The following is a 13,453-nucleotide window of genomic DNA, read 5'->3' on the forward strand; positions in this document are numbered from 1 at the left end:
TGTATACTAGCTAGTAACTTCACGCAAATGTGCCATTGATCACGAATGCTGAAATATGCAGTAGTGCCACCATGGACAAAGATCATCCTTCAGTGGATTGTCAACCAAGTAATTAAAAAATTGTCTGGACAAGAATCCGTTCAAAGCCACATGCAATGCAGACAGTACCCATACTTGAATCTCTCATGCCTTGAAGACTAAGAATTTCCACATTAATGTAGACCTCCTTTCTTATTTTTGCAGGAGCAATTCAATACCTGGATACTTAACCTGATCTTCTATACACCATGTATATAAAGAAAATAAAAATAGGTGCAGAAAAGTATGTTATATTTAAATGAGTCCAGTTTCTTTTGTTACAGTATTGAATGTATGGTCTGCAGTTGTGATATGCATGATATGTATCTTCTGACTAGCAGCCTTACCTAATACTCATGATTGTGTTATCAAAAAGAATGCTCTACTAACAATGGTTTCCATAAAAGACATATGCCCCAACCAATTATGTGTTTTCCGGTCTATGATAAGAGTAGCTCCTAATAACAGTTAAAATAAATGGGCATTTATAGCTGTTATGGAAAGGCATAAGATCATAGAAACTACTGTATTACATTTAACATATTATGTGGAACAAATACTAACAAAGAGATAGAGGGGCTGGCCAGTGCTTACCTCAGCTCAGTACAGCCGATAGATACACATAAAACAGAACCGAAAATTACATTCCTAGCTTTCGGAACAGATGTTCCTTCATCAGGGAGGAGAGAGGGGAAAGAAAGGGAAGAAGGGAAAGGAGATTCAGTTACTCACAACCCAGGCTATGAAGCAACAGGGAAAGGAAAATAGGGATGGTAGCAAGGACGGAGGCATGGTTGTCAGAGGGAAGCCAAAGATATTCTACTGTAAGTACTGTGCCAGCTTCAAACCAAAGAGGATGCATACAGAAGTAAAGAGGTATGTAGTATAAAGATAAACACAACTATGTAGGCTGAAAAGATGCGTGAATGGCTAAAGAGGAAAGGGAAAGAGGAGAAGACTGAAGAGTAAATGGGAGTGAGGTTGTTTAACGTAGGTTCAGTCCAGGGGGATGGCGGGATGAAAGGATGTGTTGGAGTGCAAGTTCCCATCTCCGCAGTTCAGAGGGACTGGTGTTGGGTGGGAGAAGCCAAATGGCACATACGGTGTAGCAGGTTCCTAGGTCCCTAGAATTATGCTGGAGGGCATGCTCCGCTACTGGGTATTGGGCATCTCCTAGGCGGACAGTTCGTCTGTGTCCGTTCATGCGCTCAGCCAGTTTAGTTGTTGTCATGCCGATGTAAAAGGCTGTGCAGTGCAGGCATGTCAGTTGATAAATGACATGTGTAGTTTCACATGCGGCCCTGCCTTGAATTGTGTATGTTTTACCAGTAGCAGGGCTGGAGTAGGTGGTTGTGGGGGGATGCATGGGGCAGGTTTTGCAGCGGGGTCGGTTACAGGGGTAGGAACCGCTGGGTAGACCACCTTCTCTACCCAGCGGTTCCTACCCCTGTAACCGACCCCGCTGCAAAACCTGCCCCATGCATCCCCCCACAACCACCTACTCCAGCCCCGCTACTGGTAAAACATACACAATTCAAGGCAGGGCCACATGTGAAACTACACATGTCATTTATCAACTGACATGCCTGCACTGCACAGCCTTTTACATCGGCATGACAACAACTAAACATCCCGCCATCCCCCTGGACTGTACCTACGTTAAACAACCTCACTCCCATTTACTCTTCAGTCTTCTCCTCTTTCCCTTTCCTCTTTAGCCATTCACGCATCTTTTCATCCTACATAGTTGTGTTTATCTTTATACTACATACCTCTTTACTTCTGTATGCATCCTCTTTGGTTTGAAGCTGGCACAGTACTTACAGTAGAATATCTTTGGCTTCCCTCTGACAACCATGCCTCCATCCTTGCTACCATCCCTATTTTCCTTTCCCTGTTGCTTCATAGCCTGGGTTGTGAGTAACTGAATCTCCTTTCCCTTCTTCCCTTTCTTTCCCCTCTCTCCTCCCTGATGAAGGAACATCTGTTCCGAAAGCTAGGAATGTAATTTTCGGTTCTGTTTTATGTGTATCTATCGGCTGTACTGAGCTGAGGTAAGTACTGGCCAGCCCCTCTATCTCTTTGTTAGTATTTGTTTCACATCTTTATATGAGATTTTCCATTAATTATTTAACATATTATGACCATCCATAGGATACTTAAATTTTAAGATGTTTTTCTTTCTACCGAAAAAGAATATAGCTACACTAATTAATATGCTTAATCTCTGAAAGGGTACACTATGGTCACTTTCATCTTTCTTGTATTTTTATTGATCCACTCAATCATTGAATGCACAGAACTGTACATGATATGGGACAAGTCAAGCAGATGATGAAAACACATATACATACAACATTGTTACATATAGTATACATCACACAGAAGATATATTACACATGTATTCTTACTCAATCATTCAATATACAGAAGTGCACAACATAATGAAGAACGTATATACATATAACACTGATTCACTTGATATATATCTTAATATAAATCACACTGAAGAAAAGCGTATTATCAGCCAGTCAAATCATATAATGCAATGGAAAAGGTCGAGACATGAGGAAATGTAAAGGATCACATCAGATGAGGTAGTGTTGCAAGGACCAAATCAAAGAGAGAGAGTTGCTGCATATGAGATAAACTTCTCATTATCAATGTGTGACATTGGAGATGATGCCATGCTCATGAAGATACAACAGAAAACTCTCAATTATCCAGAAATGGATTATCCAGCTAGTAGATTATCCATGGTAGGTTAGCAATTTTTGAAAACTAAAATATGAGACATGAAGGAATTATTATAATTAAAATAAGATTTTCATATAGAATAAAAATTTCTGGTTGAAGTGTGGATTCAGGTGCTTAAATAATAATGCCTGTGAACTGGGATTTCAGCAACTAAGTGACACATATATAGTGAAAGAAGCGTATTCAAAAGAACGAGAGGCAGAGGACCAAGTAACTGAGGAACTCATTATTAGTCACAGCGAGGTACTTAAATTCACTGATCTGTATTAGTGCTTGTAGTACATGATTCATTTGACTATACTAATGTTTTGACTCCCCAGAAAACGAGAACTATTGTCCAGGAAAAGGTGAATGTAAACAGAAACAGAAAAAAAATTGAACAGTAATGTTCTGGATATGAGGTTAAATCAGGTGTTACAAAATACAGTGTGTTTTAAGCATAATTTTGCAAATAAGTTGTCAGTTTCTGGCAACTAATGCAAGAGTACCGTAATACAGGGGGTTTTCAAATGCGACATGCTGGACATTTTACAGATACTGTAGAGTAAATATCAGTTTCTGCTAAAAACATGTGTTTTCAATTATCCATGTTTTTCAGATATTTGAGAAATTTGCATTAACCTCGATAATTGGGTGCCGGTTTTAATTACATTTCGTGCCTGCTGTCATAGACAATGAACTGTTCTATATTTTTGGATACCCAGTGCTCGCTCCATAGTGATCTAAAAAAATGTGCTATTTGATTTTAAAGCACTTTATCAGGGATGGAAACAAATCCTAATAAAGTGCAGAGTTTGTTAACTGCATTTGTGTTAGTACAATAATTATGAAATTAGACTTTCATGCCATTATATACTTGGAGACAAAATGGAAAGATGTGTTCCAAGAGATAATCAGGCAGGCAGTTGAGACACAAAAGAATAATTAAACAACATCTGATCCTCACATACAAGAAATAATATTTTCTCACATTAATTGTCAAAAGGAATAAATTATATGTCAAAATGTTTGAGGTTTCAGTGGCAGTGAGAGGTAAGAGTCATAGAAAAACACAAAAGAGAAAATCTATCTAATGCTGTAGTTGTATTAAGACAGATATAGATGTAGACACAGCGTAGGTGAATAAGGAGCAGCACATCAAAATGTACAATTCATACTCAGGTACAAAGATTGGAATTTCTCTCCCCCTCCCCTCCCCCCCCCCCCCCCCCCCCCCCCCAACCGAGCGAGGTGGCGCAGTGGTTAGCACACTGGACTCGCATTCGGGAGGACGACGGTTCAATCCCGTCTCCGGCCATCCTGATTTAGGTTTTCCGTGATTTCCCTAAATCGCTTCAGGCAAATGCCGGGATGGTTCCTTTGAAAGGGCACGGCCGATTTCCTTCCCCATCCTTTCCTCACCCGAGCTTGCGCTCCGTCTCTAATGACCTCGTTGTCGACGGGACGTTAAACACTAATATATCCCCCCCCCCCCCAATCTCTCATACCCTCTTCCTAATTCCCTTTCTCTCCCACTCTCTCTCTCTCTCTCTCTCTCTCTCTCCCACTCTCCTCCCCCCCCCTCCCTCTCTCTTTCTTTTTCCCAATCGTAAATGTCTCCTCCCTCCCATGATCTTCATCCTGCACACATTACATCCCCATATGCATATTTTACCGTACCCTTAGAAAACTGATATTCCTAACAGTACAAACTTTCAAATGCTGTAAATTAATGTGCTCATATTAATACTCTTCTGCTTCTGCAGCTCTTGCTTGCTGACAGAATGCTCTGATGTACATGAAGACAATGTAATTAAGTGATTGTAGGATGATACAAGATGACTTGGACAGAATTTCTAGCTGGTGTGATGAATGGCAGCTTGCTCTAAATGCAGAAATATGTAAGAGAATGCAGATGAGTAGGAAGAACAATCCTGTAATGTTTGAATACAGCACTATCATTGTGCGGCTCAACGTAGTCACATCAGTTAAATATCTAGGTGCAATGTTGCAAAGTGACATGAAATGGAATGAGTACATAAGATTGCTGATAGGGAAAGTTAATGGTCGACTTCAGCTTATTGAGAGAATTCTAGAGGAGTGTAGCCCATCTATATGGGAAATCTTTAGTATGGCCATTTCTTGAGTACTGCTCAAGTGTGTTGGTCCTCAACCAGGTCATATTAAAGCAAGACATTGAAATGAAGCAGTTCAGAGGCATGCTGCTAATTAGTTAGCAACAGGTTTGATCAAGGCACAAGTACTGTGGAAATGCTCCGTTAACTCAAATGGGAGTCCATGAAGGGAAGTCTAAGTTTCTTTCATGAGGCACTACTCAGAAAATTTGGAGAACCAGCATCTGAGGTTGACTGCAGAACTGTCCTACTTTTGCTAGTGTTTATTCTGCATAAGGACTATGAAGATAAGACAAGAAAAATTACAGCTAGTATGGAGGCGTGTAGACAGTCATTTCCCCTCACTCCATCTGCACGTGGAACAGGAAAGGAAATGACTACTAGCAGTACAAGGCATCCTCCACCACAAGCCATGCGGTGGCTTGTGGAGTATATATGTAGATGCAGATGCTGGTCCCTATTTAGAAGCTGATGAGTAAGCATGATTTTCATTTCATTTCAAAATAATTGGTTTTCTTGATGCTACATAGAATTTTTAAGGTTTGTTTTTATTTATTAACCCTTTCGTGGTTGATGGGTGATATATGTCCCACTAACTTTGAGCACCAGTTCGAGTGTCGGGATATATGTCACCCAGCTCTGCATGGTGCTGCCATCTAGGGACAACTGTACTGAAGCTGAGAAAAAATCGGGACTGCACTGCAAAGGCTATAGAGAAGGCAGTGTGCAGACATTATTTGTAAAGTTGTTTAACAGTTTGAAATATAATGTGATGCTGTTTTATTCCTTTTCACACTGAAAATAATACAGTTAAAGCTTGCTATTAATGAATTATCATTACTATTTTGCAGATACTAAAAGACAGTGAGATTCTCCATTATCTTTTCTCGCTGCCAGATGATCCTGAGGATTCGGAAGCTGAAGTTGATTATCTTTAAGAGGACAATACTTCCGATGCAGAGTCATCTAGAAGTGGTATGCCACATGAGGTATCAGAAAATCGCACAGCAGATGGTAGTTCAGACATTTCACAAATAACACTGACAGTAGAATTGCAAATGTCTTTCCTGATATCTTCACTGATGAGAACTCTTATGAAAAGACTGAACATAATGCATGTGTTATAAACACTGAAGAGACAGGAGATCAAGATGTAAGTGATTCTGACAGTGACTGGGGTGATGGTACTACATGTTTTGAAAACACTGTGATTCTGTGTAAGGAGCCAAAATCTAAAGTAGATTTCAGTGTAACAGACAGTGAATGTGTTTATTTTGAGAAACTTTTTTGCAAAAACATTATGGAGCACATATGTTTTCAAACAAATTTATATGCTGCTCAGAATAAGTGTCAAATGGAAAGAAATAACTGTTCCTGAACTGAAGGCATTCATAGACATGCTCATAATAATGGGTATCCATCAACTACCAGCAGCTGACAATTACTGGAGTCCAGATCCAATGTTGAAAGTGAGTTCAGTTTCAAATGTCATGACACTGTCAAGATACAAGAAAATTGTACAGAACCTGCACTGCAATGACAACAGTGTTATTCTTCCTCCAAAAATAGATCCAAACTATGGCAAACTTTATAAAATTAGACGCATTATTGCAGCACTAAACAAAACCTGTTTTGCAGTATACGAGCCACTTCTACATTAGCAGTAGACGAATTCAAGGGACGTACGTCTCTCAAACAGTATATGCCCATGAAGCCAACAAAATTTGATGTCTTGCAGACTCGAAAAGTGGTTTTGTTTCAAATTTTGAAGTGTACACTGGTAAATACAGCACCCCAATACAAGACTTCAAGAATTATCAGATGTGTGAACGATTGGTTCTGGAACTGTGTCAACCATTTTTTTTTTTTACACAGGCAGAATCATTGTTTTCGATAATTTCTTCACAACCTACAAGTTGATGAAAGGACTGAGGAACAAAGGCCTCTATAGTTGTGGAACTGTAAGAGGAAAGGACTACCAGGAATATTAGAAAACAAAAAATGTGATCTCAAACGTGGAGAGTTTCAGTTTGCAGTAAAGTGTGGTGTAGCTGCTGTGAAATGGCAGGACAACAAAGCAGTTTGCCTTCTTTCCACATACAACAATCCAAAAGATGTCAAATTTATTGAAAGAAAACTGAAAGATGGCTCTAAGGTAACTGTATCCTGTCCTGAAGTAGTAAGTCATTACAATAACACAATGGGTGGCGTTGACCGATTTGATCAGCTACGTGAAAGATATATGGTAGGCAGACGATCCATAAAATGGTGGCATCGACTATTCTATTTTTTTCTTGATCTGGCTATTATCAACTCTTCATGGTTCATGGGACATATGTGTCCCACTTCCTGTTGTGAAAAAATGGGAACTTAAAAAATATTTTGGTGGTGAAAATATAATAATGGGACTGAAAAGAAACCGTTATCACCTTAATATTTTAAAAATCTGTAAAAAAATGAATTTTATCCATGAAAGGGTTAAAATGAAATCATACTTTATTCAATATTCTCATTTTCAAAATTCATGTAGTAACCATGCAGCAGCAACAACATAATTTCATTAGTTAATTGAAAAATAAACCTTATTTTGACACAGAGAATACTTTATGCCTGTATAATAGGTTTGGCTAATTCTACATTGTTTATAAAAGAATTTGTGTTATAGTTGTACTAATAATGCTTTGAAACATGTGAACTGGCAACATATAAAAGTTTTTATGCATAGTTCTGTTTTCACTTAAAAGTTGGGGTCATTAAGTAATAGTGTGGCTCATTGCCACAGTTTTGATGAATAGAAACAATATTCTCCTTTAATCAGCCTGTGATATTCTAGAAGTAACCATGCAATAACAGGAAAATATTTTCATCATATGATGGAAAAGTAAACAAAAAACACCTACATAAACTATATGTTTAACACATAAATAACAGCTTTGGTGTATTCCATATTGTTCATATCATGGAACTGGTTTGCATTTTACAGGATGAAATATAGGCCATTACAAGTATGTAAGAATGTAGCTCTTGGTGTCATGTTTAAGAGATACAATGGAAGTTCATTGCTACTGTACAAAGTATTTCACAAATATATTTTTAAAATTAAAATTTTCTTTTATTTGTTTTTATGAAACCTATTTCTCATATATTACTGCAATTCATAATACCTTTTTAATAATCCCACATGTTTACATCACTTACCAGTGCAGCCTCAATGTGTGCAGAAATGCTGAGAGGCCTTCCATCAGTACAAGGATGGAAAGAGTAAGGAAAGACCATGCCCAGAATAGTACGTATATTAAAACTCCCCCGCCATAGCCTAAATCCATCGCTAGAGCTATGTGGAAAATTTTGGACCACAGCACCTCAGACAGTTCTGTAAGACAGTTGGTGAAATACATGAATATAATTTCTTATCAAACAAGTAAGTCATAACTTAACCTGATGAGGACTAATAATCCCAAAACCAATTATTAATAAATAAATATTAATTGAACAAATCATAATTTGTCTGCTTGTCACTCTTAAAAATCATTTCCTTCTATTTTTCATTTGCTTATTTTGAGACATAACACACCAACACTGGCTGTACACCAATCACAGTACTCCATCAGTAGTCAAAGTGCATTCCTTTAGTTTACTGGGGTACATTTTTTCCCCCATAAATTCTCTTACTGAAAACAAGGAGAGCCATTAAAAGATCAAGCTACCCCCCCCCCCCCCCCCCAAACACACACAAAAGGCCACTAATTTTATTTTATCTTCATCTATTGTCAGTCAGCATTACCCCAGAAGAAAGGTTTTCAGTTTTTGTATGACATGAGCTTATGAAGCAGACACTTTCCAGTAATTTAAAAGATTATATGAATGCACTTAGTGACATTGTTGCATACTCTGTATTGAACATTTGTGAAGATCCTGGAGAAGATGGATTGTAATTTCCTCACACATTTCCATAATCGATGAGTCACAAAGCATTTTTGTGCCTTACTTTGAAATGTGACAGTATTGATAATTCTGGAGGGAAAACATAATCTGATGTCACTACGGTTTCCACAAACAAGTATAAGAACATTGTGGTAGATAAGAAAATAACAGATTGTTACTTGTTATGTTTTAGTGTAAATTTCCACAACTATCATGTTCAAAAATATTATCAACAGCTTAAATGCATTTTGCATTTCATAGATATTTTAACTTTTTATTCGGTAGTTCAATCTATGGGAGCAGTAAAATGCATTTAAGTTGTTGTGTTACTCTCAACTGCATGTCTGATGCTTTCAAATAACTCTGTCTCATAAAGTAGTGAGCACTGACCATACGTTTACAAAATGTTGTCCCTTTAGTGTTTGTGCATGTCTGTCTGCTTCTGGAACACTGTTGTTTATTTCTGTTATGTGAATGTATCAGATAATGGTGTCTGCAATTTACTGTCATGTTTGTGGTACCATGAGTTATTAGGGAAATTAGTCAAAGAAACAGAGTGACATCTAGCACCTCTACGTAGCTTACGTCACTCATATGGTGAGGAAGATGCCGAGATAACTGTCCCCAACCAATGGACATATCACCGCCACTATTGTTTCATGACCACACTCCAATAGAAATTATAGAGAGGTACAGGACTAAATTAACCCATAACACATACACAACAGTTGGTAGCATACCTCTGGAGAAATCACAAGCAATACTATTTCAACAGTTCCCTAGTTTCTGTATGCCATAGCATTTGGGCAAAATATGTCATTATCATATCTTCTAAATACTCATTTGGATTCAAATGAAGAAGCAGCCACATGATTAGAATAGTGAATCCGCTGCATATCACTAGTTGAACTGCAAGTGTACACAAAATTTAGCAACCTGCACAGTGAACTCTGCAAGTGTACACAAAATTTAGCAACCTGCACAATGCCTCATCTGGTCTCCACCATCCTAAACTGACTGACCTCAAACAACCCACAGCTATGATTCAAACTGATAAAGAAAATTTTTTCAGACGTCTGTGGCCTTAAGCTAATCCACGGTTACTAATAATTCACTGATGATCTTCTGTTATCTTAAAATAAGCAAATCAGTGAAAGCTGTGCATTAAATACTGGTGGCATTTAAAGTACCCTTCTGGGGGGTTCTTTGGATGTGATATGGTAATTTGAGGGGGGGGGGGGGGAGGGGGTTACTGCACACTTGTTATGATTTATCAGGGAACAGCACTGTGCTAAACAGTCATTTAGGGTAATGAAGGTGGAAGGTAGTGAAAAGTTGGGCTGCTTCCTTACTCTCTGCCATGCAGCTAATGGACAGTACAATTCAGAAAGGTGTGTCAGCATGGTCAGAAGTATTTACTTCTATTGGGAAAGGTAGGGATTGTTTCTGTAAGTTCAGTTTTGAAATAATACTATATGTGCTACATACAAGTACTTGAATTTATACCCTGATGCCTCGAGTTCATTTATGACTGCAGTTTCATAGAATTTTTCAAGGGAATAGTTCACTTCAAAACTCTTATGAGAAAAATAACCTACAAATTTCAGACACAATAACTGAATTTCGTTTTTACATAGTCTGCCAAAGGTAATTCCCTTTACATACCGGTTATGATTCAACAACATGGGAACCTCCTTATTCCACTTTATTAAATCAAAATACTGAGATTATTTGTATAATACCTGAGCTTTTCAAGTTTTTCTTCAACCAATTCATTGGTTTCTTGACAGTATTATGAAAATGACAGATTGCTACTCACCATATAGCAGAGATGTTGAGCCACAGACAGTCACAACAAAAAGATTGCTAAAAAAGTAAGCTTTTGGCCAAAATGCCTTCTCATAAAACACACACACACACACACACACACACACACATGACCACTGTCTCTGACTGCTGAGGCCAGACTACAAGCAACAGTGCTTGATGGGAGAAGCTGTGGGGGTAAGGAGGAAACCCCACCAACCAGTTTGCTTTTCCTGTTATGCGCTGTTACTTGCAGTCTAGCCTTGGCATAAAGACAGTGGTCATGTGTGTTGTGTTTTGGTGACTCACTCACTCTCTCTCTCTCTCTCTCTCTCTCTCTCTCTCTGTGTGTGTGTGTGTGTGTGTGTGTGTGTGTGTATTTCAGAAGAAGGCCTTTTGATTGAAAGCTTATTTGTTTAGAGTATTTTTGTTGTGACTGTCTGCACCTCAGTATCTATCCTTTTCATAATATTGTCATTATTCTACCCTTGATTTTTCATTGGTTTCTTGCAGATACATAAAACAAAAATATGAATTTCCTAGGTAGCACAATTGCCACAGAATCTTTGACAAGTGCTGTACACTACCTTGTGGAGTGATATAGATGTTATTGTTGAGTTTATGTATTATTTGAATAAATTGTAGTCTGGAGGGTTACAAATATGCAGAGTGTTACAACTTCTGAATTTAAAAGGCTATACTTTTAATCAAATAAATAACATGGAATTGCTTTTAAAATAAACACTTAAACACATTTTTATGTAAAAATGATTAAAATCTTCATAATCTTTCTGAATACTCTGCCTGTATAGTTGCATTTACGTCGGATGAATATATGCGTCGCATTGACACATGCCACTGAAGCATCTCCTAGTATGACAATCATGCAACAGATTCAGCCAAAAAGTCATACATCTTACTAGAGGAACAGTACAAAAAACATACAATTTAGGTGAATTTCTTGCAAGTTGAACAACTTCACTAGGCTCTTATGAAGGCCAGGTTCTCACAGTTTGACAGTTCACCTCCCTACTTAGATGAAAAGTTGCTTCATCATTGCATTGTTGAATGCCCTCCATGATTCATGAGAAACGTGAGGACACCCTCTTGATTTCCCCTTGCACAGGCAACCTGTGTCTTTGAAATGTTTGTGCCAATGTCAGAACACTTTGAGTGGTAGAAGTTCAACACGAAATTCTCAACTAAATTTGAACTGTATTATTATACTGGATTTACACACAGTAAGGCATAGTACACAGGAAACGTTTTGTTGGATGTTGCTGTCTTTACTAACTGATGTAGGGAGAAATTCTCCTGTTCACCTTGCTAGTAGATGTGTACAATTTCTCTCCTCTTCCTAACAGTATGTTGTGTAATGTGTTTTACCAAGTACACACTGAGTTGCCAAATCAAATGACCCACTATGTCTGACAGAATTGCTCAAATTTGAATTTATCTTTCAGGTAGTATTTATTTGAAGAGTTTAAAAACAAGATTGCTAGGACATTTGTTAATGGTTTTCATTCTCACAATTATATATCCAAAACTGAGACAGCGCAACTGATATTTTTACCATTCTTCTTCGGATGTTATGTGGCAGCTCCAAGCGTGATGTATCTAGAAGTATTGTTCAGTTCTTGTGTCAGTTTGTTTCATTACAACTTTTTGGAATTTTTTTAGATCTGATCATATTTTCAGTTTGTTTCTGGCTCATTAAATACCTACACAGACTACCGCACAGTGGCAGATATTAACAAAAAGAGCATAGTAGTATGTTCCATTCCAATGTGGAAAGCACTACCTCTTAAGCAGGAATTTTATCTGTCTCTTATCAATCATTGTTGTCACAAACAGATAATGTTTAATATCCGTGCCACATCAATCACTGTTGTCACAAATAGATAATGTTTAATATCTGGTGTACTAAAGCAATGATTCTAAAATAACTCTATGAAGAAGGAAGAAATTTTTTCCCTTTACTTATACACAAGGACTTGTGAATTTGCCAACAGTGTTGTGCCTTGTTTCTGTCTCACTACAACTTGGAAATATACTTTCAACCTACCACACAGCATGCCAATACTGATGTGCTGTCCTGGCTTCCAGTGGGGCCAGATCCTACCTTTGATCAGGATGAGCTTCTTTGCTTTCATGTAGATGTACAGTGGAAGAAGTTGCTGCCAATCCAATTTGGCACCATGTTGTTCACCTTGTTCACCATGGTTGGCCAGGCAAGGATCTGGCCAGTACTTCTAATACTTTACTTAACTGTTTTGCCCTCCATCAGTATTTCAGTGTAGGAGGGTGATGTTCTCTTAGCTACCAATGGGCTGTCACCCAGGGTTGTGACCACAGCCACCCTCTGGCAAGATGTGCTTCAGCTCCTATGTCACGGAAATTGGGGAGTCTTGCATACCATGTTGCTGGCCTGATGCCATGTATTTTGGCCCAGTTTTGTTGGTGAATTTGTGCATCTTGTTGTGGCTTGCTCTCAGTGTGCTACAAACAAGAGGCACCATTGGTGTTGCTCTCTCCACGGCCCACACCACAGCATCCATAGGAATGTGTTCATGTCGATTTCGCGAGATGTTTCCAAAGTCGTTACTGATAGTTGGGAATCAATGCCTTCTCTAAATTTTCATACATTGTCTGCTGTCCCTTGATGTCAGCTACAGCTATGGTTCAGGCCCTTTCTAAGATTTTTTTCTGTTCAAGGATTGCCGTATGCCCTTGCAACGATGATGGTATGCTGCTTGAGTCTAAAACCTTCCATG

General features: G+C 38.3%; 1 protein-coding gene across 3 annotated transcripts in view; it reads right to left on the reverse strand.

The window, feature by feature from the left end:
• Positions 1 to 13,453, reverse strand: part of LOC126191506 (V-type proton ATPase 116 kDa subunit a 1-like) — a 278,558-nt gene that overhangs the window by 2,933 nt on the left and 262,172 nt on the right. For all 3 annotated transcript variants that reach the window (XM_049932400.1, XM_049932399.1, XM_049932401.1), the window contains exon 15: positions 8,148 to 8,322. In XM_049932400.1, coding sequence (XP_049788357.1) covers positions 8,148 to 8,322 — 175 coding nt within the window. The remainder of the gene's footprint in view (positions 1 to 8,147; positions 8,323 to 13,453) is intronic.

Source organism: Schistocerca cancellata, chromosome 6, assembly GCF_023864275.1.
Source record: "Schistocerca cancellata isolate TAMUIC-IGC-003103 chromosome 6, iqSchCanc2.1, whole genome shotgun sequence".
Taxonomy (NCBI): Eukaryota; Metazoa; Arthropoda; class Insecta; order Orthoptera; family Acrididae; genus Schistocerca; species Schistocerca cancellata.